Genomic DNA, 20,994 nt, shown 5'->3' on the forward strand with positions numbered 1-20,994 from the left:
GAACCTTAGTTAGGCCACACTTGGAGTATAGTGTTCAATTCTGGTCGCCACACTACCAGAAGGATGTGGAGGCTTTAGAGAGGGTGCAGAAGAGATTTACCAGAATGTTGCCTGGTATGGAGGGCATTAGCTATGAGGAGCGGTTGAATAAACTCGGTTTGTTCTCACTGGAACGAAGGAGGTTGAGGGGAGACCTGATAGAGGTATACAAAATTATGAGGGGCATAGACAGAGTGGATAGTCAGAGGCTTTTCCCCAGGGTAGAGGGGTCAATTACTAGGGGGCATAGGTTTAAGGTGAGAGGGGCAAGGTTTAGAGTAGATGTACGAGGCAAGTTTTTTACGCAGAGGGTAGTGGGTGCCTGGAACTCGCTACCGGAGGAGATAGTGGAAGCAGGGACGATAGGGACATTTAAGGGGCATCTTGACAAATATATGAATAGGATGGGAATAGAAGGATACGGACCCAGGAAGTGTAGAAGATTGTAGTTTAGTCGGGCAGTATGGTCGGCACGGGCTTGGAGGGCCGAAGGGCCTGTTCCTGTGCTGTACATTCCTTTGTTCTTTGTTGTTGTTGTATGCGCCCCCCTCCTGCAACCCCCCTTCCCCACTGCCCCAAAGCCCTGAAATGCTCAGTGGGTCCCCAACTATGCGGACAAAGCCCGCCCACTAATCAAGGCCACCATCTTCCCACTGGCGGCCGAGGCCCGCCAGGCCTTCAGCTGCATCAAGGCAGACATCGCCAAAGCCGCGATGCGTGCGGTGGACGAGTCCGTCCCCTTCCAGGTGGAGAGTGTTGCTAACTTTTGGTTGGCTCTTAAATGTTGCCCGTTGTATCTTTACTGAATTTGCTCTGTTTCTATAACCTTTGCTCTAGAGTCGCCAGGTATCTTTATGATACCGCCACGAGGTTCAAGTTCAAGTACTGATCAATAGCTCAACACACCAATTAGTAAGATTCAAATCAAAACACATTTATTATACACAGTAAATCACTACTCATGCCTAAACTCTACTTTCTAGACTATTCTATCACTAAAAGGCCTATACCTAACTTCGGAACTGGCCCACCAGGTCAGGTGAACAAATGGCCTTTCGTTCGATCTGAGTCTGCAGGATTCAAAAGATGCTATGGACTTGTAGCTAGGAGCGCCTATCTTGTAGCGTGCGTTGACTGGAGACTTACTTGGTTGATGCGGCAGCTTGGGCAGTTCACACTCAAGGGTTGATTCGAGCTGCTGAGTGACCCTGCCAAGAAGGACAAATTGAACTTGGGACTATACTTTATAGTCCCCAGGGGCTTCGCGCCGTTCGGGGCGGACCCCATATCTGGTTCCAAGTGATTGGACTACGTTCCGATCACTTGGATTGATTTCTCCAATACTGGAGTTGTTCCCTGATCGCTGGGCGGTCCCTGAGTGTCTGTTGGCTTACCTTTGCCTTGGCTCCTGCTGGCGCCGAGGAGTCTGGCTTGGCCTTATTCACCTTAAATGTTTCCATTGTACCCGAGGATCGCTCATTAGTATGCAGGTGGCTGTGAGTTTCAGTGCTGTCTGGGCTTTTGCAAGTTCTAGTACACAGGATTTCTACACTTGCTAGTTTTTGCCTGTGTTGGCTGAATTTCCCTGCAGCCTTTGCGGACCTCCATTTTAAGTCAGGAAGTGGCCAACCCAGGTGGCTCAAGAGCGACGCGTCAGAGGTCGACCTCACTACTACCCTCAATCAGGCAGCAGGCCAGTAGCATTTTTTTCACGTACCCTCACCGCCTCTGAAATTCGACATTCCTTGGCCGAAAAAGAAGCCCAAGCCATGGTGGAAGCCGGCGGCACTGGAGGCACTACCTCGCTGGTAGGAAGTTGACCCTCGTCACCGACCAACGATCGGTAGTCTTCATGTTCGATAATACGCAGCGGAGCAAAATCAAGAATGATAAGATCTTGAGGTGGAGGATCGAACTCTCCACCGATAATTACAATATAGTATATCGTCCTGGGAAGCTCAACGCGCCCCCAGATGCCCTGTCCGGCGGCACATGCGGCAGCGCGCAAGATGACCAACACCGGGCTATCCATGATGACCTCTGCCACCCGGGGGTCACCCGGCTTCTCCACTACATCAAGGCCCGCAACCTGCCCTACTCCACTGAAGAGGTCAGAGCCATGACCAGGGACTGCCCGATCTGCGCGGAGTGCAAGCCGCACTTCTGTCGACCGGATAAGGCCCACCTGGTAAAGGCATCCCGGCCCTTTGAGCGCCTCAGTATCGATTTCAAAGGGCCCCTCCCCTCCACCAACCGCAAGACATATTTCCTCAATGTCTCATTACACTCAATGTCATTGACGAATTCTCCCACTTCCCCTTTGCAGTCCCCTGCCCCGACATGACCGCCGCCACTGTCATTAAAGCCCTACATAGTGTCTTCACCCTGTTTGGTTTCCCACGTATGTTCACAGTGACCGGGGCTCGCCGTTCATGAACGACGAACTGCGTCAGTACCTGCTCGGCATCGCCTCGAGCAGGACTACCAGTTATAACCCCTGGGGAAACGGGCAGGTGGAGAGGGAGAATGCGATGGTCTGGAAGGCCGTTCTCCTGGCCCTACGGTCTAGGAGTCTCCCAGTCTCCCACTGGCAGGAGGTCCTCCCCAACGCACTCCACTCTATTAGGTCCCTCCTTTGCACGGCCACAAACGAGACCCCTCATGACCGCCTGTTTCTTTTCCCCAGGAAATCCACTTCCGGGGCCTCGCTTCCGTCCTGGCTGAAGACACCGGGGCCCGTCCTACTCCGCAAACACGTCAGAAGCCATAGGTTCGACCCCCTGGTCGAGAGGGTCCAGCTCCTACACAGCAACCCCAGTACGCATACATAGAACACCCCGGCGGCTGACAGGATATGGTTTCCCTCCGGGACCTAGCGCCCGCAGGTTCCACTACCATTGCCACCCCAACTTACCCCGCCCAACCTACACTGACCAGCGCCCCCGCCCCTACATGACACCCCCACCCTCTCCCACACCCCATTCACCGACCCACAGGAATGAAGCTCCAGAAGACACGCTCCCGGAGTCCACATCTGTGCCCGCACCGGCAACATCACTACCCATGCCAGCATGGATGAGTTCGACACCTGGGCCAGCTGCGATACCAGAGCTTCGGCGATCACAGCACAAGATCCGGGCGCCGGACAGGCTGAACTTGTGAGCCCTTCACCCCCGCCGGACTTCATTTTTTTAACAGGGGGTGAATGTGGTGAATGTATTGCATTAACCATGCACCATGTATGTAACTGTACCACACTGTTGCCCACCTATGAGGGCTCCACCTATGGACCATTGTAAGGTATTACCTGTGATGTATCAGTTTGGTGCCTTTGTGGGCTCCGCCCCTGGCTCCTCTCCTTGAGGGGAGGTATAAAGAGCAGTAGCCCTGTAGACGGCTCTCAGTAGCAGATCAGTCGCAGGCAGGCACTGTTCTAGTCGATTAAAGCCACAGTTTACTTCAACTCCTTGTTTCGCGTGAATTGATGGTCGCATCAGTAAGTGCTCACTTAAATATGTAAATCTGGTGGGTGAGATCCAGATTGTGACGTGTTGCGAGATCTCATTAGATCCGAGCGTCGCAAATCTCGTGAGATTTAACGTCCTCGTCGCGTCACCGAGTTTGGTGCGGTGAGGCTGTTCGATCGCGCCCCATGTTTCTCATTACAGTCAATGCTTTAGAAACATTATGGATTGTTAGACATTTTAGTTGCTGTGATATAAAGAGTCTAAAGTTCTGTTCCTTTTTCACAAACACACATTTATTTCATTCCAACAGCCTTTGCACAAAACTCTAACCATCCATCACCTGACAGAGGCCACCTGAAGTCCCTTTACATATCAGTGTCAATTAATGGATACTTAACATAAATGAGACAACTAATTGCAATGTCTCTTAACTCAGTACTTAACAGTCTCCCCTTCCTTGGAGAAAAAAAAAATAATTAGGTGAAAACAAAATTTCAAGAAACTCAAAAACACACACATGATTTCCCCCCTTTTTTTTGGATGAGAAAGAAGAAAAAAAAACAGTCACAGGAACAAGCGCCCTTCATTAACAATATCCAAAGGTTTCTGTGAATTCGCCCCTCTTTTCGTAAAACAGTCTGACAGTTGATAGCTCCTGTCGACCCATTTAATTTTTGTTATTTCCCCTCTGTCCAACATCTGCTTCAAACTTGCGATGTCTATCCGTAACCTCTTTTCATTGACACTTTTTGTAGAGTGCACATTTTCCCACAGGGATTTATTGTCAATGTTACAGTCAATAGGTATATTACCCAAATCCCCTGATCCCAAAATTTCTGTCAATATCATACTTATATAATCATATCCACCGCCTCTACAAGGCTTAACATCTCAGCAGCCAAAGTGCTTTTTACCACTCTCCTTATTTTCTTTGTTTCCCACACAAGCGGGCAACATTTACCATTGTTCCCCAAAAGGAAAATTATAAAACCTCCTGCGCTTGAAACCCCATCACATAAATTTGAGTAGGATGCATCACTATAAACTATGAGTTTCAAGTGCCTAAGGTCACCTAAAACCGGGAACTTCAAAACACACTCCTGCATTTTTAGTTTGGCCAATGCTTTATTTGCTCTTATCATGTCTTCCACTTTGGTATCATTCAATTTTGTACTCAACTCTAAGACATCAAAACTCACGTCCGGTCTAGTCTGTCTACCTAACCAGTTCAGTTGCCCAATTAAACTTCGCAGTTGCTTTTTTTCTATCTTTGAAACCATTGCGTCTTTTTGTGAAACTCGGCCACGACTAATTGCTATTGGGCTGATGCTTTCCAAATAAGATTGCTGACGTAAAGTTGCCCCTAACTTAGTCTGTCCAATTTCCAGTCCAATATATTTAAATGCACTGGAAGCCTGACTTCCAACCCTGAATTCTTTCCTCAAACCAGAGATTACAATAGCTTCAAAATCACTAGTCCCACCCCACAAAAAATCATCGACATGCATCATAAAAATGCCAGAAAGATTTCCTTTATAGTGCCAGTAAAACATTGCAGGATCTGCTTTCAACTGGCAACAGCCTAACTTTAACAAAACTGACCTTACCGAAAAATACCAGACTCTAGATGCATAATTTAATCCACATACACATTTGTTCAACTTCCAGAGTACCCCTTCTGTGTTAGCTGCTTCTTTAGGAGGACAGAGAAAAATGTCTCTCTGGAGCTGATGCCCCTGCAAAAAGGCAGCTTTTTGCAGGGGCATCTATAGATTTGCATTCCCATGCCTTTGTGGCTAATAGAGCCAAGAAGATCTTTAAAATAACCTTTGGATCCTCGCTGTCTTCAGGGGATGTCCCGGAGGACTGGAGAATAGCCAATGTTGTTCCTCTGTTTAAGAAGGGTGGCAGGGATAATCCCGGGAACTACAGGCCGGTGAGCCTTACTTCAGTGGTAGGGAAATTACTGGAGAGAATTCTTCGAGACAGGATCTACTCCCATTTGGAAGCAAATGGACGTATTAGTGAGAGGCAGCACGGTTTTGTGAAGGGGAGGTCGTGTCTCACTAACTTGATAGAGTTTTTCGAGGAGGTCACTAAGATGATTGATGCAGGTAGGGCAGTAGATGTTGTCTATATGGACTTCAGTAAGGCCTTTGACAAGGTCCCTCATGGTAGACTAGTACAAAAGGTGAAGTCACACGGGATCAGGGGTGAACTGGCAAGGTGGATACAGAACTGGCTAGGCCATAGAAGGCAGAGGGTAGCAATGGAGGGATGCTTTTCTAATTGGAGGGCTGTGACCAGTGGTGTTCCACAGGGATCAGTGCTGGGACCTTTGCTCTTTGTAGTATATATAAATGATTTGGAGGAAAATGTAACTGGTCTGATTAGTAAGTTTGCAGACGACACAAAGGTTGGTGGAATTGCGGATAGCGATGAGGACTGTCTGAGGATACAGCAGGATTTAGATTGTCTGGAGACTTGGGCGGAGAGATGGCAGATGGAGTTTAACCTGGACAAATGTGAGGTAATGCATTTTGGAAGGGCTAATGCAGGTAGGGAATATACAGTGAATGGTAGAACCCTCAAGAGTATTGAAAGTCAAAGAGATCTAGGAGTACAGGTCCACAGATCACTGAAAGGGGCTACACAGGTGGAGAAGGTAGTCAAGAAGGCATACGGCATGCTTGCCTTCATTGGCCGGGGCATTGAGTATAAGAATTGGCAAGTCATGTTGCAGCTGTATAGAACCTTAGTTAGGCCACACTTGGAGTATAGTGTTCAATTCTGGTCGCCACACTACCAGAAGGATGTGGAGGCTTTAGAGAGGGTGCAGAAGAGATTTACCAGAATGTTGCCTGGTATGGAGGGCGTAAGGTATGAGGAGCGATTGAATAAACTTGGTTTGTTCTCACTGGAACGAAGGAGGTTGAGGGGCGACCTGATAGAGGTATACAAAATTATGAGGGGCATAGACAGAGTGGATAGTCAGAGGCTTTTCCCCAGGGTAGAGGGGTCAATTACTAGGGGGCATAGGTTTAAGGTGAGAGGGGCAAAGTTTAGAGTAGATGTACGAGGCAAGTTTTTTACGCAGAGGGTAGTGGGTGCCTGGAACTCACTACCGGAGGAGGTAGTGGAGGCAGGGACGATAGGGACATTTAAGGGGCATCTTGACAAATATATGAATAGGATGGGAATAGAAGGATACGGACCCAGGAAGTGTAGAAGATTGTAGTTTAGTCGGGCAGTATGGTCGGCACGGGCTTGGAGGGCCGAAGGGCCTGTTCCTGTGCTGTACATTTCTTTGTTCTTTGTTGTTCTTTCCTGCTGTAGGTGAATCTACCTTTAAATCCTGATCTTCGAAGTTTGCTTCAAATCCCCTTGCCACAAGCCTGGCCTTTGCCTTATAAGTTCCATCCGGAAGAACCTTTTCCGTGCAAATCTGTGGGATAGAGCTCTTTGTCCCCTATCCGGTACTTCCGTGTATACCCCAAATTCACTCCAACTATGCAATTCTTGCTGTTTAGCTTCTTTGATAACTTTTTCAGCTAATTTATTTGAAGCCACCAAAATCTCACGTGCATGTGGGCTTCTACTCCTATTAGTATTCGTAGTCTTACTCATGTTCCGAGATCTTGATAAACTACGTCCCCTCTCCCGTCTGGTATCTTGTTCTGTACTGCTATTGCTTGATCTTTCCCTTCTGCTGTGGGATGTCCTTTCAATAGTTCTCGATCTTTTCCTGCGGACCTGTTCACTATCCGATGTACTATCTGAACTGGCACTGCGTTTCTATGCCCTCCATTTTTGAACTTCGTTTTCCCAATCTATTGTCTTGACTCCTTCCCCTGAATGCTGTACATTCAACCAATGTTTGTACTTTCCAGTGGCCTTCCCTGCTCTACTAATAACAGTTGCATCCTTCCATTGACTATACCCTTCAGGCAAGTATGTCACTTTTGTACCAACTTCTGGCAGTTGCCCTTTCGGAAAAATTGCCTGTTCTAATTCATCAGAAGTGTTGTGTTCCTCCACAGAAACCCTGTCTATATCAGTTAATTGGTCCTCATAGTTCTGTAACACATGCGTACCGGATGACTCTGGTTCTTCGCCATGTCTGTCTGCTCTGTCTAAATTTGAAAATTTGTAATCTGTATCCATTATCCTTGATGAATGTACCCTAACAGTTTGATTACCATGTTGCAAAATAATTGTTTTGCCATCTATGCCTATGATCTTCCCTGGGCCTTTCCATTCATTAGAATTGTCTCTCTTATAGTATACCATGCCTCCTTGCTGAAAAACGGCATAAAATGGCATCTGATGGCCATACGTTATGTCTTAAAGCTCTGCGAATCCTTTCAGAGACTTCTGCTTCCAAAAAAGCTTTTCTACTGCTATGTAATGCATTTAAATGTTCAGCAAAACCAGAGCTAATTGTAGTCCCCTCCCAAGCTGGAGGCTGGTCATCCAAAATGGACGGAATTTTAGGATTTCTACCAAACACTAATTGATAAGGACTATAGCCCCCAACCATCTGCAATGAATTCTTTGCATGTACTGCCCATGCTAAAGCTGAATTTAGCCTGCAATTTGGTCGATCTGCCAAAATTTTCCGAAGCATGTCGTCGATGACAGCATGATTTCTTTCACAGACACCATTACTAAATGGGCTTTCTGCAGCCGTATCATAACTCTGATATTCATGTCTTCACACATATCCCTAAACTCATCATTAGCAAATTCTCCCCCATTGTCCGTAAGGAATTTTGCCGGTGGACCCATTCCTGTCCCTATCCATTTTTTCGCAATTTGATCCAGAATTACTCTCTTTTCTTTACTTCGTACAATCGTTGATTGACTAAATCTGGTTGCTAAATCTACAAAATGCAAAATAAATATATTATTTGCTTTATCCCAGATCTTTAAGGTCCATGGCCACAATGTGATTAAAATCCCTGGCCAAAGTTAAGGTTACTATCGGTCGTGCTGGTGTCCTTCTGTACTTCCTACAAACTTCACAGCGGTCATTAACCTGTTCTATCAGTTTAGTATAGTTGTCATCCCTTACCCCTGCATCCTTTAATAAATTGTTTAGCCTCCAAGGAGACAGATGTGCAAATTGCCTATGCAGTTTTAATACCACAAGCTTTTTATCAGCTAAAGTCCCATTTTCAACTGCCATTAACACATCCTTAAACCACTCTACTTGAAATATTATTTGTCAGTAATGGAATACAATAGTGTCCCGACTGTGTAAATTGTAAATCCACCGTCTTTCCAAAAACTGTTGCCTTATCCTGTTCCATATCCAGTTTCATGTGTGCTTTCTTCATCGATGGTCTGCTCAGAAGCAAAGGTATCCGTGCTAATGTAATGATTCACTCCGGCAATATTGCAAGGGATCACCGCTCTTTTCAGCGACTTCAGAGTATTATCATCCTGAAACCTGAAACTTGTGGAACTTTCAAATTCCTTAACCTTGTGGCGATTTTCAGCATTCAAAGAGTCCAGGTAACATTTTAACCAGTCAATTCCACACACAGTAGATGTGCAGCCACTGTCCAATACGGCACAGTTGAAGGATTCTGCAACCAACACCCTCACTACCGGCGTAAAACTGCTTGTCAATAGGACAATGCCTTCTTTCTGGCCACTATCTTTTTCCTCTTCTGACTCTTCCGTGTCATGTGTCGCTTCAAACACTCTATCATAACGAGTTGGACAGTTGAAAGCATAATGGTATTGAGAGTCACATCGAAAACATCGATTTATCATGCCCCGTGCATTTCTGGGGTTCATCTTCCCATTGCAGGTTCTAACTGGGTTTCTGTCTTCATAATATCCTTGTCTCGGTCTCCTTCTATAGTCTTGAGCCCTGTTCGTAGCCATACGATTTCGCCACCCTGTTAGTAATGATTCTTCCATATTCTGCCTTATTGCAGGCTGACCTATTTGGGTTATCAGAGCCATCGGAATTGAATGTTTCCCCAGAAACATTTGTAAAGCTTTTGTCATCTGTTCGAATAAGGTATCCTTATCAGTAAACTGAACTCCTGTCAAAACCAGGAGCCTATCCATGTTGCTCACTCTAGCACAGTCAAGTTATTTAAAGGCCAACACAGACTGTGGAAATTCGAGGCTGTGTTTCTGCAGCCTTTTATATAGTCTGCCAAATTCCATTATATAGTCTTCCATGGAGATATCCTCCATTTTCCGGAACTTATCAAAATCCGACCATGCTTCATACGCACTTAACAAGTCATCTTTCTTATTAATCTTATCCGTATAATGTAATACAGTCTCCAGACCTTCTTCTGAGTCTAACTCTTCCAATTCCAGCTCAGAAAGCACTTTGTTTCGGATTTTACTGCCATATGGTAGAGAAAGAGCCAATGCCATACCTTGTTTTCTCTTTCCCAAAGCAGTTACATTAATCCACATAACTACTGCACTTCTCCATTAGTCGTACGATTCCCTTTCAGAAAATAAGGGAGGATAGTCATATCCAGCCATGTTTATCCTCGGTTCAGCCATATATCCCTTTTTTTTTCTCACTCACTCCTTGGTTTGATCTGGAAAAGTTGTATCTTTCAACCCTTCACATTTACACAGCAACCATCCTCTGCTACCAATTGTTAGACGTTTTAGTTGCTGTGATATGAAGAGTCTAAAATTCTGTTCCTTTTTCACAAACACACATTTATTTCATTCCAACAGCCTTTGCACAAAACTGTAACTATACATCATCTGACAGAGGCCACCTGAAGCCCCTTTACATATCAGTGTCAATTTATGGATACTTAACATAAACGAGACAACTAGTTGCAATGTCTCTTAACCCATTACTTAACATGGATATCATTTTTATTTAAACATTACTCACCCTAAAATCAGGAGGTGTTATGGCGCAGTGGGTCGGGTCCCTACCTGTGAACCAGAAACTCCGGGTTCAGGTCCCACCCCAGATGGCCAAGAGAGGTGTATTCATAACACAGCCAACAGGGTGCGTATCAACCTGGCAAATCCTTCCAACAACAATGGCAGGCAGTAAGAGTGGAAGAGACTCCTCCTGGTCAGCTGTGCTTGGTGTGGAGTAGCGCTCCTCAAGCTACAAGCCTCCGGTGACAGGCTGGTGACCAGTTTCAGGTGAAACTTGCTATGGGAACAGATGAAAGAGGCCTTGCGCACCACCAGATGTGGGAAGAACAACATCCTTAAAGTTTTCTACTCGTCTGTGTTCTTTCTTTGAATTATATACTTTGTTATTCATCTTCATTAAAATAAAAAGTCAATTCAGAACTTGGTGCTAGTGAGAAGCTGAACATTTGTAAATTGTGGACAAGTGCATGAGCAACTCACCAGGAACAAGTCAAACTAGAGCATCCAAACTGAAATACTGGTGGTTACTGAAGGGTGAGTGACTCATATTTAATACAGTACTTTAATGCAATATTGTAACAGATGTAACATTTCTAAATGTTCCATTTTATGATGCTGTAAAATGTGAACAATGTTAGTTTTATTAATTGAAATCTGAAGTAATTTTTTATTAAAATGCCACTTACCAGAATTGTCTACACCAGGTTGGATGACATCATCTAGTGTGAAGCCACTTTGAGTTGCTCTGCCTCTCAATCTCTTGTACATTTGAATTGTAAGTATTTCTGCCATATAGGTCTGATTTTTAGCCAAGTTTGGAAATTCTTCTTCAGTCGACAATTTTTTAAGGTTAATTGAAGTTGCAGGATCACATGGAATTAATTGCTAAAATGATAATCAAGGATGTCAGCGCCAATTTGATAGATTTAAATTACAGTTTTTCATATAAAGATGATGCTTTGGAATAGGGAACATAAAGATGGAAACTCAGTCTGAGCACTACCATACTTTTCTGGGCTGCTCATTTGTACATTATTGCTATGTAAACTGTAATTAGGTCCAAATTACTTCAATAACTTAAGCTACAGGATATCAATCAAAAATAAGTAGATGTGGAATGCAATATGACACACTTTTTAAAAATTCATTTACGGGATGGGGCCATCGTTTGCTAGACCAGCATTCATTGCCCATCCCTAATTGCCCTTGAGAAGGCGGTGGTGAGCTTCATTCTTGAACCACTGCATCCCTGAGGTGTGGGTACACCCACAGTGCTGATAGGGAAGGAATACCAGGATTTTGACCCAAGCGACAGTGAAGGAACGGCGATATATTTCCAAGCCAGAATGGTGAGTGACTTGGAGGGGAACCTCCAGGTGGATGTTGCTATGTGCTTGCTGCCCTTGTCCTTCCAGGTGGTAGTGGTGGTGGGTTTCGAAGGTGCTGCTGAAGGAGCCTTGGTGTGTTCCTGCAGTGTATCTTGTACAGATGGTACACTGGTACACACTGCTGCATTTTTGAGCATTGGTGGTGGGGGGTTGAATGTTTGTGATGGGGTAGCACATAGTCAATGGTGTGTGGTTATGATTATGGCAAAAGTGGATGTTTGATTGTCAAGACATTTTAAATTATATTTTGTATTGGTAATAATTGCGCTTAAAACCCATAGTTACAGGGACTCTTTCTCAATGAATGCCATCAGCATAGAGAAATGCAAATTGGCTGCAGTAGGCAAAGTGCAACTTGTTCAGGAAGACAAATTGGGACGTCAAAACAGCAGGAACGATTGCATTCAATTGAAGCATACTTTGTGATTATCAAAGGTTGGCTGACAATTCAGTGTTGATGAGAAACATGAAGCCTTCTATGTGGATAGCTGTGAGTCTATTCTAATTATTTTTTCTTATTATTAAGAGGCAATTTAGCGTGGCCAATCCATCTGCCCTGCGCATCTATGGGTTGTGGGGGTGAAACCCACACTGACATGGGGAGTTAGTGCAAACTCCACACAGACAGTGACCCGGGGCCGGGATCGAACACGAATCCTCAGCGGCGTGAGGCAGCAGTGCTAACCTACCGCCCCGAGTCTATTCTAATTATGACCAATGCCTTTTGTTTCTGTATTTTTCCAAAAGGTTGATATTATATTTCTGTACAAAGCCTTTTTGTACAAAGCCTACAAATCAGGGAGAACCAGCTTTAGCTTTCAGTCAGCGGTAGCCAAGTTCTTTGTTTTACATTTATCCCAACCCAGCAGAAAACGTAGGGGAGACTGAAGCTCCAGCAAGTAACATAAGAACTAGGAGCAGGCGTAGGCAATTCAGCCCCCCGAATCAGCTCCGCCATTCATTACGATCATGGCTGATCTCCTCTCCACCTTCCTGCCTGTCCTCATAATCCTTTATCCCGATATTAGTTGTAGTTTGTACTCCCAGCAAGGACTCTACTGGGAGCGAGTTGCTGCCTTGAGCAGAATATTATAAATAAAACTCTGTTCTCTTACTGCTGGCTTCCTCAAGTTACTAAAGTCGGACAGTTCTGGAGTACTGCACAATTCTGATCCCCATGGCTGTGTTTTCGCCTGTGGTGGCTCTGGGTGGGGCCGAGTATATTGGTTTGCCGACTGCCATTTCCTGGCCAACCTCCGAAGAGTTATTTCTGAGACCTCAGTCCTGGACATGATGTCATCCGCTGGTACGGACACTTCGATGTCCATCTCTGATCCGGAGTCATCCTCCTCATGATGGTTGGGAGCTGTGACCCGGACGGTTAGGTCCCCTAACGAGGGCCGGTTCCTGGCATGGAGATGTCAATACCGCCGTTTGAGCATCGTGAAGTGCGGGTTCTTGTTTCTTAAGGTGGTCCAAGTGCTTTGGTTGAACTCTGCCTGAACCTAGACTTTGTATGACATCGGTTCAGTTCTCTCCATACTACACCTTGGAGCCATCACCAAATTTGTGGCATAGACTGCATCCCCGGAGTGAAACTTTCAACCTAGCATCTTCTAGTCGTGGCGCCTCTTCTGCGTCTCCTACTGCACCTCCATTTTCCGACCGAGGCTCAGAAATATGAGGCCCAACCAGATTCTAAGTCGTCGGTCCATCAACAGTTCCACAGGGGTGATTCCCGTCATCACCTGTGCGGTAATTAAAAAGGAACCGCGCTGGCTGCATGTCCATGGAACGCATGGATTGTTTTTTTATGCCCCTTTTAAAGGTTTGGGCCACCTTTTCCGCCAGGCTGTTGGAGGAGGGATGATACAGGCCGGTTCGAATATGCCGAATGCTGTTTTGTTTTGTAAACGCAGCAAATTCTTTGCCAGTGAACGGTGTCCAATTATCTGTTACCAGGACCGCAAGGGTCGCATGGGTGCTGAACGAGCCCCGGAGCTTTTCTATCGTGGCCCTGGACGTTGTTGAGGCCATCCTGTACATCTCTAGTCACTTTGAGTTGTCATCCATGATAATGGGAAACATAGACCCTGTGAATGGTTTCATGAAATCCACATGTAGATGCACCCATGGCGTCCTGGCCATTCCCAGGGATGCAGGGAGGTTGCTGGCGAGAGCTTCTGATGCCCCTGGCACACCGGGCATCTATGCACGACCCTCTTGATGACCCCATTGATGCCAGGTCACCAGACATAACTATAAGCCAATATCTCCAGGGGTGGAGGACTAGACGCTGTTCGTGAAGGGGCGGCAACTATCGGCCAATGTTCGGAGGCTCTTGAATGTGGTAATGATGCCCTTGACTGGCCGGGTAGTGGAGGTGGTTGTGTCTATGGACGTGGAGAATGTATCTGACCTTATGGAGTGGCCATACGTATTCGAGGTGCTGGGACGGTTCAGGTTTGGACGGGGGTTTGTTGACTGGGTGAGATTGATGTATGGGGCTCCTGAGACGAATGTGCGGACCAATAGTGTTAATTTGGAGTATTTTGGGTTGCATCGGGAGATGAGGTAGTGTGTCCGCTCTCCCCTTTGCTGTTTGTCCTAGTGGTTGAGCCATTGGCATTGGCACTTATGGCTTCGAGGGGGTAGCTGGCATTGAGGGGCAGCGGGTGTTGGGGGGGGGGGAGCACCAAGTCTCTTTATACGCTGATGGCATCTTGTTATATATTGTGAAGTCGGTTGAAGGTTTTTACAGGATTATGAGGATCTGGGTGGAGTTCAGTCTTTTTACGGGGTATAAGCTCAATATGGGGAAAAGGGAGGTTTCCCAATGAATGCAACAGACGGGGGGAGGGGGGTGGTTTAAGGAGGTTGTTGTTGTTTCGGTTGGTAGGGGAGGGCTTTTGATATTTTGGGATGCATGTGGCACAGAGCTAGGCCCAGCTGCACAAGTTAAATCTGTTAAAGCTGGTGAAGAGAATGAAGTCGGACTTTAGAAGGTGGGATGTGAAGTTGGAAGGACACTTAAGTCTTGAAGGAGTTATGTGGCGGCGGTTTGTTATTTTTGTAATTCTTGTATCGGTTCAAATAAGACTGCATGGGGTTCTGGGTTAAGTATGAGGCTGGGGTGGTGGTTTGAGGGTGCTTTGTTTTTGCAGAGATTAGATGCGGAGGGGGGACGGGAGCCCCGAAGTTGGTGCTATTCTTTGGGAGGGTGGGTTTGGTTCCAAGCGATTGTTTTCTACATTGGTTTATGTTCATTTCTTTTATTTGAGGTTGTTTACTTACTGGGGACTGCGATGTTGTTAGGCTGATTACGTGGAATGTGAGGGGTTTGAATGGGCCGGTCAAAAGGGTTCGCGTTTTCGCACATTTAAAGGGGCTGAAGGCAGACGTAGCAATGCTTCAGGAGACACATCTAAAGATTATTGATCAGACGAGATTGAGAAAGGAGTGGGTTGGTCAGGTGTTCCACTCTGGTCTGGACTCAAAGACCAGGGGGGTAGCAATATTGATCAGCAAGGAGGTGGTGTTTGAGGCTGGAAGAATTGTGGCAGATAAGGGGGGTAGCTATATTATGGTGAGTGGGAAGCTGGAGGGTGTACGGGTGGTGCTTGTAAACGTATACGCTCTGAACTGGGATGATGTGGGATTTATGAGACGGGTGTTAGGCAAGATCCCGGACCTAGAGTCTCATGGCTTGATCATGGGGGGTGACTTTAACACGGTCATTGATCCCTATCTGGACCGGTCAAAGTCCAGGACTGGAAGGAGGCCTGTCACGGCGAAGGAGTTGAGGGGTTTTATGGAGCAGATGGGGGTGGGGGGGGGGGGGGGGGGGGGGGGCTGGAAGACCCGTGGAGATTCGAACGGCCGAGGGCAAAGGAGTTTTTGTTTTTTTCTTATGTCCATAAAGTTTACTACCGCATTGATTTTTTTGTTCTAAGCAAGGCGTTAATTCCGAAGGCGGCGGGGACGGAGAATTTGGCGATTGCAGTCTCTGATCATGACCCGCATTGGGTGGATTTGCGGTTGAGTGACGAGAGAGGGCAGCGCCCGCTGTGGAGGATGGATGTGGGGTTGTTAGCGGATGAAGCGGTCTGCGGGCGGGTGAATAAGTCCATTCAGAATTACCTGGATACAAACGATACGGGTGAGGTATCAGCAGCGGTGGTTTGGGAGGCTCTGAAAGCAGTTGTAAGAGGGGAACTAATTTCGATTTGGTCCCATAGAGAAAAGGTGGAATGAGCAGAGAGAGAGAGAGATTAGTGGAGGAGATACATCGAGTGGATAGGAGATATGCGGAGGCCCCGAAGTCAGGGCTCCTGAGGGAGCGTCGGAAACTACACGCAGAGTTTGAGTTGTTGACCACAGGGAGGGCGGTGGAGCAGTTGAGGAGGGCAAGGGTCTGCGAATATGGGAAAAGGCGAGCAGGATGTTGGCGTACCAGCTTAGGAAGAGAGAAGCGGCCAGGGAGATTGGGAGAGTAAGGAATATGGAGGGCAACATGGTCTTGGACCCAGGGGGGGTGAACGACTTTTATAGCAAATTATATGAGTCGGAACCCCCGCCTGGTGTAGAAGGGATGAGGCAGTTCCTTGATCAGTTGAGGTTTCCGAGGGTGGAGGAGGACCTGGTCGAGGGGCTGGGGGCTCCGATTGAAGCAGAGGAAATTGTTAAAGGACTAGAGAGCATGCAGACGGGCAAGGCTCAGGGGCCGGACGGTTACCCGGTAGAATTCTATAAGAAATTCTCAGAGGTGTTGTGCCCACTGCTTTAATGAGGCTAAAGAGAGGGGAATCCTCCCCTCAGCGATGCCGCAGGCCTCGATCTCGCTCATCCTTAAACGAGAAAAGGACCCTGAGCAATGTGGATCATATAGGCCGATCTCGCTTTAATTGCTGGCTAAGATTTGGATTGGATTGGATTGGATTTGTTTATTGTCACGTGTACCGAGGTACAGTGAAAAGTATTTTTCTGCGAGCAGCTCAACAGATCATTAAGTACATGGGAAGAAAATGGAAGAAAAGAAAATACATAATAGGGCAACACAACATATACAATGTAACTACATAAGCACTGGCATCGGATGAAGCATACAGGGTGTAGTGTTAATGAGGTCAGTCCATAAGAGGGTCATTTAGGAGTCTGGTGACTGTGGGGAAGAAGCTGTTGTTGAGTCTGTTCGTGCATGTTCTCAGACTTCTGTATCTCCTGCCCGATGGAAGAAGTTGGAACAGTAAGTAAGCCGGATGGGAGGGATCTTTGATTATGCTGCCCGTTTTCCCCAGGCAGCAGGAGGTGCAGATGGAGTCAATGGATGGGAGGCAGGTTTGTGTGATGGACTGGGTGGTGTTCACGACTCTCTGAAGTTTCTTGTGGTCCTGGGCTGAGCAGTTGCCATACCAGGCTGTGATGCAGCCCAATAGGATGCTTTCTATGGTGCATCTGTAAAAGTTGGTAAGGGTTAATGTGGACATGCCGAATTTCCTTAGTTTCCTGAGGAAGTATAGGTGCTGTTGTGCTTTCTTGGTGCGTCGACGTGGGTGGACCAGGACAGATTTTTGGAGATGTGCACCCCTAGGAATTTGAAACTGCTAACCATCTCCACCTCGGCCCCGTTGATGCTGACAGGTGTGTACAGTACTTTGCTTCCTGAAGTTAATGACCAGCTCTTTAGTTTTGCTGGCATTGAGGGAGAGATTGTTGTCGCTACACCACTCCACTAGGTTCTCTACCTCCCGCCTGTATTCGGACTCGTCGTTATTTGAGATCCGGCCTACTATGGTCGTCTCGTCAGCAAACTTGTTGATGGAGTTGGAGCCAAGTTTTACAGGCAGTCGTGTGTGTACAGGGAGTAGAGTAGGGGGCTAAGTACGCAGCCTTGCGGGGCCCCGGTATTGAGGACTATTGTGGAGGAGGTGTTGTTGTTCATTCTTACTGATTGTGGTCTGTTGGTCAGAAAATCAAGGATCCAGTTGCAGAGTGGGGAGCCAAGTCCTAGGTTTTGGAGCTTTGATATGAGCTTGGCTGGGATTATGGTGTTGAAGGCGGAGCTGTAGTCAATAAATAGGAGTCTGATGTATGAGTCCTTGTTTTCGAGATGCTCTAGGGATGAGTGTAGGGCCAGGGAAATGGCGTCTGATGTGGACCGGTTGATTTTGGCCACTACGCTAGAAGACTGTGTCCCGGGGGTGATAGGGGAGGACCAAACTGGATTGGTTAAGGGTAGACAGCTCAATGCTAACGTTCGGAGGCTTATGAATGTAATTATGATGCCCTCAGAAGTAGGGGAGGCGGAGGTGGTGGTTGCGATGGACGCTGAGAAGACTTTTGATCGGGTGGAGTGGGAGTATCTTTGGGAGACGCTGGGAAGGTTTGGGTTTAGTGAGGGCTTCATCGACTGGGTGCGATTGCTCTACCAGGCGCCGGTAGCGAGTGTGTGCACGAACCAGCTGAGGTCGGGGTACTTTAAGCTACAGGGAGGGATGAGGCAGGGGTGCCCCCTCTCCTCGTTGCTGTTCGCTCTGGCTATAGAGCCGTTGGCCATGGCACTGAGAGCATCAAGGAAGTGTCAGGGGCTGGTTCGGGGCGGGGGGGGGGGGGGGGGGGGGAGGGGGGTGGGGGGGGGGGGGGGGGGGAGCAAAGTGTTTGGCTGTACGCGGACGATCTGCTCTTGTACATCTCGGACCCGGTGGAGGGGATGGGGAGGTTATGCAGACCTTGGGGGAATTTGGCAGGTTCTCGGGGTACAAATTGAACATGGGAAAAAGTGAATTGTTCGTGATCTAGGCAAGGGGGCAGGAGAGGAGATTGAGGGTGCTGCCACTCAGGATGGGAGAGAGGAGCTTTTGCTACCTGGGAATACAGGTGGCTCGGAAATGGGAGGCGTTACACAGGCTCAACCTAACCTGGCTGGTGGAGCAAATGGAGGGAGAATTTAAAAGATGGGATATGCTCCCATTATCGTTGGCGGGGAGGGTACAGACCATGAAAATGCCGGTCCTCCCCAGATTTATGTTTGTCTTTCAGTGCCTCCCATCTTCATCCCGGAGGCCTTTTTCAAGCGGGTAAACAAGATTATTTTGGGCTTTGTGTGGGCGAATAAAACCCCGCGGGTGAAGAAAATGTTGCTGGAGCGCAGTCGGGGGAGGATGGGTTGGCGCTGCTGAACTTTTGGAACTACTACTGGGCGGCGAATATAGCGATGATTAGGAAGTGGGTAATGGGGAGGGGGAGCCACGGGAGCGGATAGAGGCAGCGTCATGCAAAGGCACCAGTTTGGGAGCACTGGTAACGGTACCTCTGCCATTCTCGCCGGCCCGGTACGCCACTAGCCCGGTGGTGGTGGTGGCATTGAGGATCTGGGGGCAATGGAGGAGGTGTAAGAAGGTGGAGGGTGCGTCAGCCTGGACCCCGATTTGCAATAACCACAGGTTCGCACCGGGCAGGAAAAATAGCGGGTTCCGAAGTTGGCAGAGAGCAGGAATTAGACGGATGGGAGATCTATTCATAGACGGGAGTTTTCCCAGTCTGAAGGCGCTGCAGGACAAGTTCAAGCTGCAGCTGGGGAATGGTTTCAGATATTTACAAGTTCGGGTTTTTCTGAGAAAACAGGTCTTGGCTTTCCTGCTGATCCCGCCACGGGGGATACAGGACAGAGTAGTCTCTGGTATCTGGGTGGGTGAGGGGAAAGTGTTGGATATCTATCAGGAGTTGTTGGAGGCGGAGGAGATGTCGGTGGAGGAACTGAACGGCAAGTGGGAGGAGGAGCTAGATGGGGAGTTAGAGGCGGGTCTGTGGGCGGATGCCCTCAGCAGGGTTAATTCCTCCTCATCATGTGCCAGGCTCAGTCTAACACAGTTTAAGGTGGTACACTGGGCACACATGACAGTGGCAAGGATGAGCACGTTGTTTGGGGTAGAAGATAGATGTGCGAGGTGTGCGGGAAGCCCAGCAAACCATGTCCACATGTTTTGGGCATGCCCGAAGCTTGGAGGGTTGTGGCAGGGGTTTGCCAAGGAAATGTCCATGGTGCTAGGTACGTGGGTGATGCCGAGTCCAGAGGTGGTGGTCTTTGGAGTGTCAGAAGACCCGGGAATTCAGGGAGTGAAAGAGGCCGACGTTCTGGCCTTTGCCTCCCTGGTAGCCCAGAGGTGGATCCTTTTAATGTGGAGGGACTCGAAGCCCCCGAGTGTGGAGACCTGGGTCAGTGACATGGCTGGGTTTCTCAAGCTGGAGAAAATAAAGTTTGCCTTGAGAGGGTCAATGCTGGGGTTCTCTCGGAGGTGGCAGCCGCTCGTCGACTTTCTCGGGGAAAATTTAAATGTCAGCAGAAGCAGCATTCTGAAGGGGGGTGGCGGGTAGGTGCAATATGGTTAAGGGATGTACAGAAGGGGTTGGGTGGGAAATGTTTAGTTTACCATGTTGATGTTTATGTTATTATTGTTTTGTTTGTTATTGTTATAAAGATTTTGCAAATGCTTCAATAAAAATATATATTTTTTAAAAGGTGGGATGTGTTGCCTTTGTCGTTGGCTGGAAGGGACAGTAAAGATGACGGTACTCCCGAAGTTTTTGTGCATGTTTTAGAATCTCCCAATTTTAGTGCCCAAGTCTTTTTTTAATAGGTTGAATAAGATGATACTGGGGTTTGTGTGGGTGGATAAGGTTCCCCGGAGTGGGGCTGAATGTGAGGTTTCGGTGGTGGGGGTAGTTTGCGATAGAGTATTTTCGGGACCTGTTTGTGGGAGGCAAGTTTTCGGAATTGGAGGAGTTTGAGGAGGTGTACTTGCTGCTGAAGGGGTATGGGTTCTGGTACTCACAGATGAGGGACTTCTTGAGGAAGGAATTGGGTTCACTCCCGCAGTTGCCACTTCCAGTGCTACTGTCTGAGGATGAGAAAGGCGAGGGCGTCAGATATATATGAGGAGCTGATGAAGAGGGTGGCCATCCCGGTGGAGGAGATCCAGCGCAAGTGGGAGGAGGAGCTGGGAGGAGGATTTGGGAGGAACAATGCAAGCTGGGGTGTGGAGGATAAACTCATCTTTGTTGTGTGCAAGACTCAGCCTCATACAGCTTTAGGTGGTGCATAGGGCTCATTGATGGGGTTTAGGATGAGTTGTTTTTTTCCACGGATGGAGGATGGGTCTGGGTGCTGTGCAGAGAGTCCTGCGAATCATGTCCATATGTTTTGGCCATTTTGGGTG

The 20,994-nt window shown here is 47.5% G+C and overlaps 1 protein-coding gene across 2 annotated transcripts in view; it reads right to left on the bottom strand.

Moving 5' to 3' along the window:
- LOC140425382 (creatine kinase M-type-like) overlaps window positions 1–20,994 on the bottom strand; it is a 62,480-nt gene that overhangs the window by 27,961 nt on the left and 13,525 nt on the right. For both annotated transcript variants that reach the window (XM_072509591.1, XM_072509596.1), the window contains one exon: window positions 11,078–11,276. In XM_072509591.1, the coding sequence (XP_072365692.1) occupies window positions 11,078–11,276 (199 nt within the window). The remainder of the gene's footprint in view (window positions 1–11,077; window positions 11,277–20,994) is intronic.

The sequence above is a fragment of the Scyliorhinus torazame genome, chromosome 1, assembly GCF_047496885.1.
Source record: "Scyliorhinus torazame isolate Kashiwa2021f chromosome 1, sScyTor2.1, whole genome shotgun sequence".
Classification (NCBI taxonomy): Eukaryota; Metazoa; Chordata; class Chondrichthyes; order Carcharhiniformes; family Scyliorhinidae; genus Scyliorhinus; species Scyliorhinus torazame.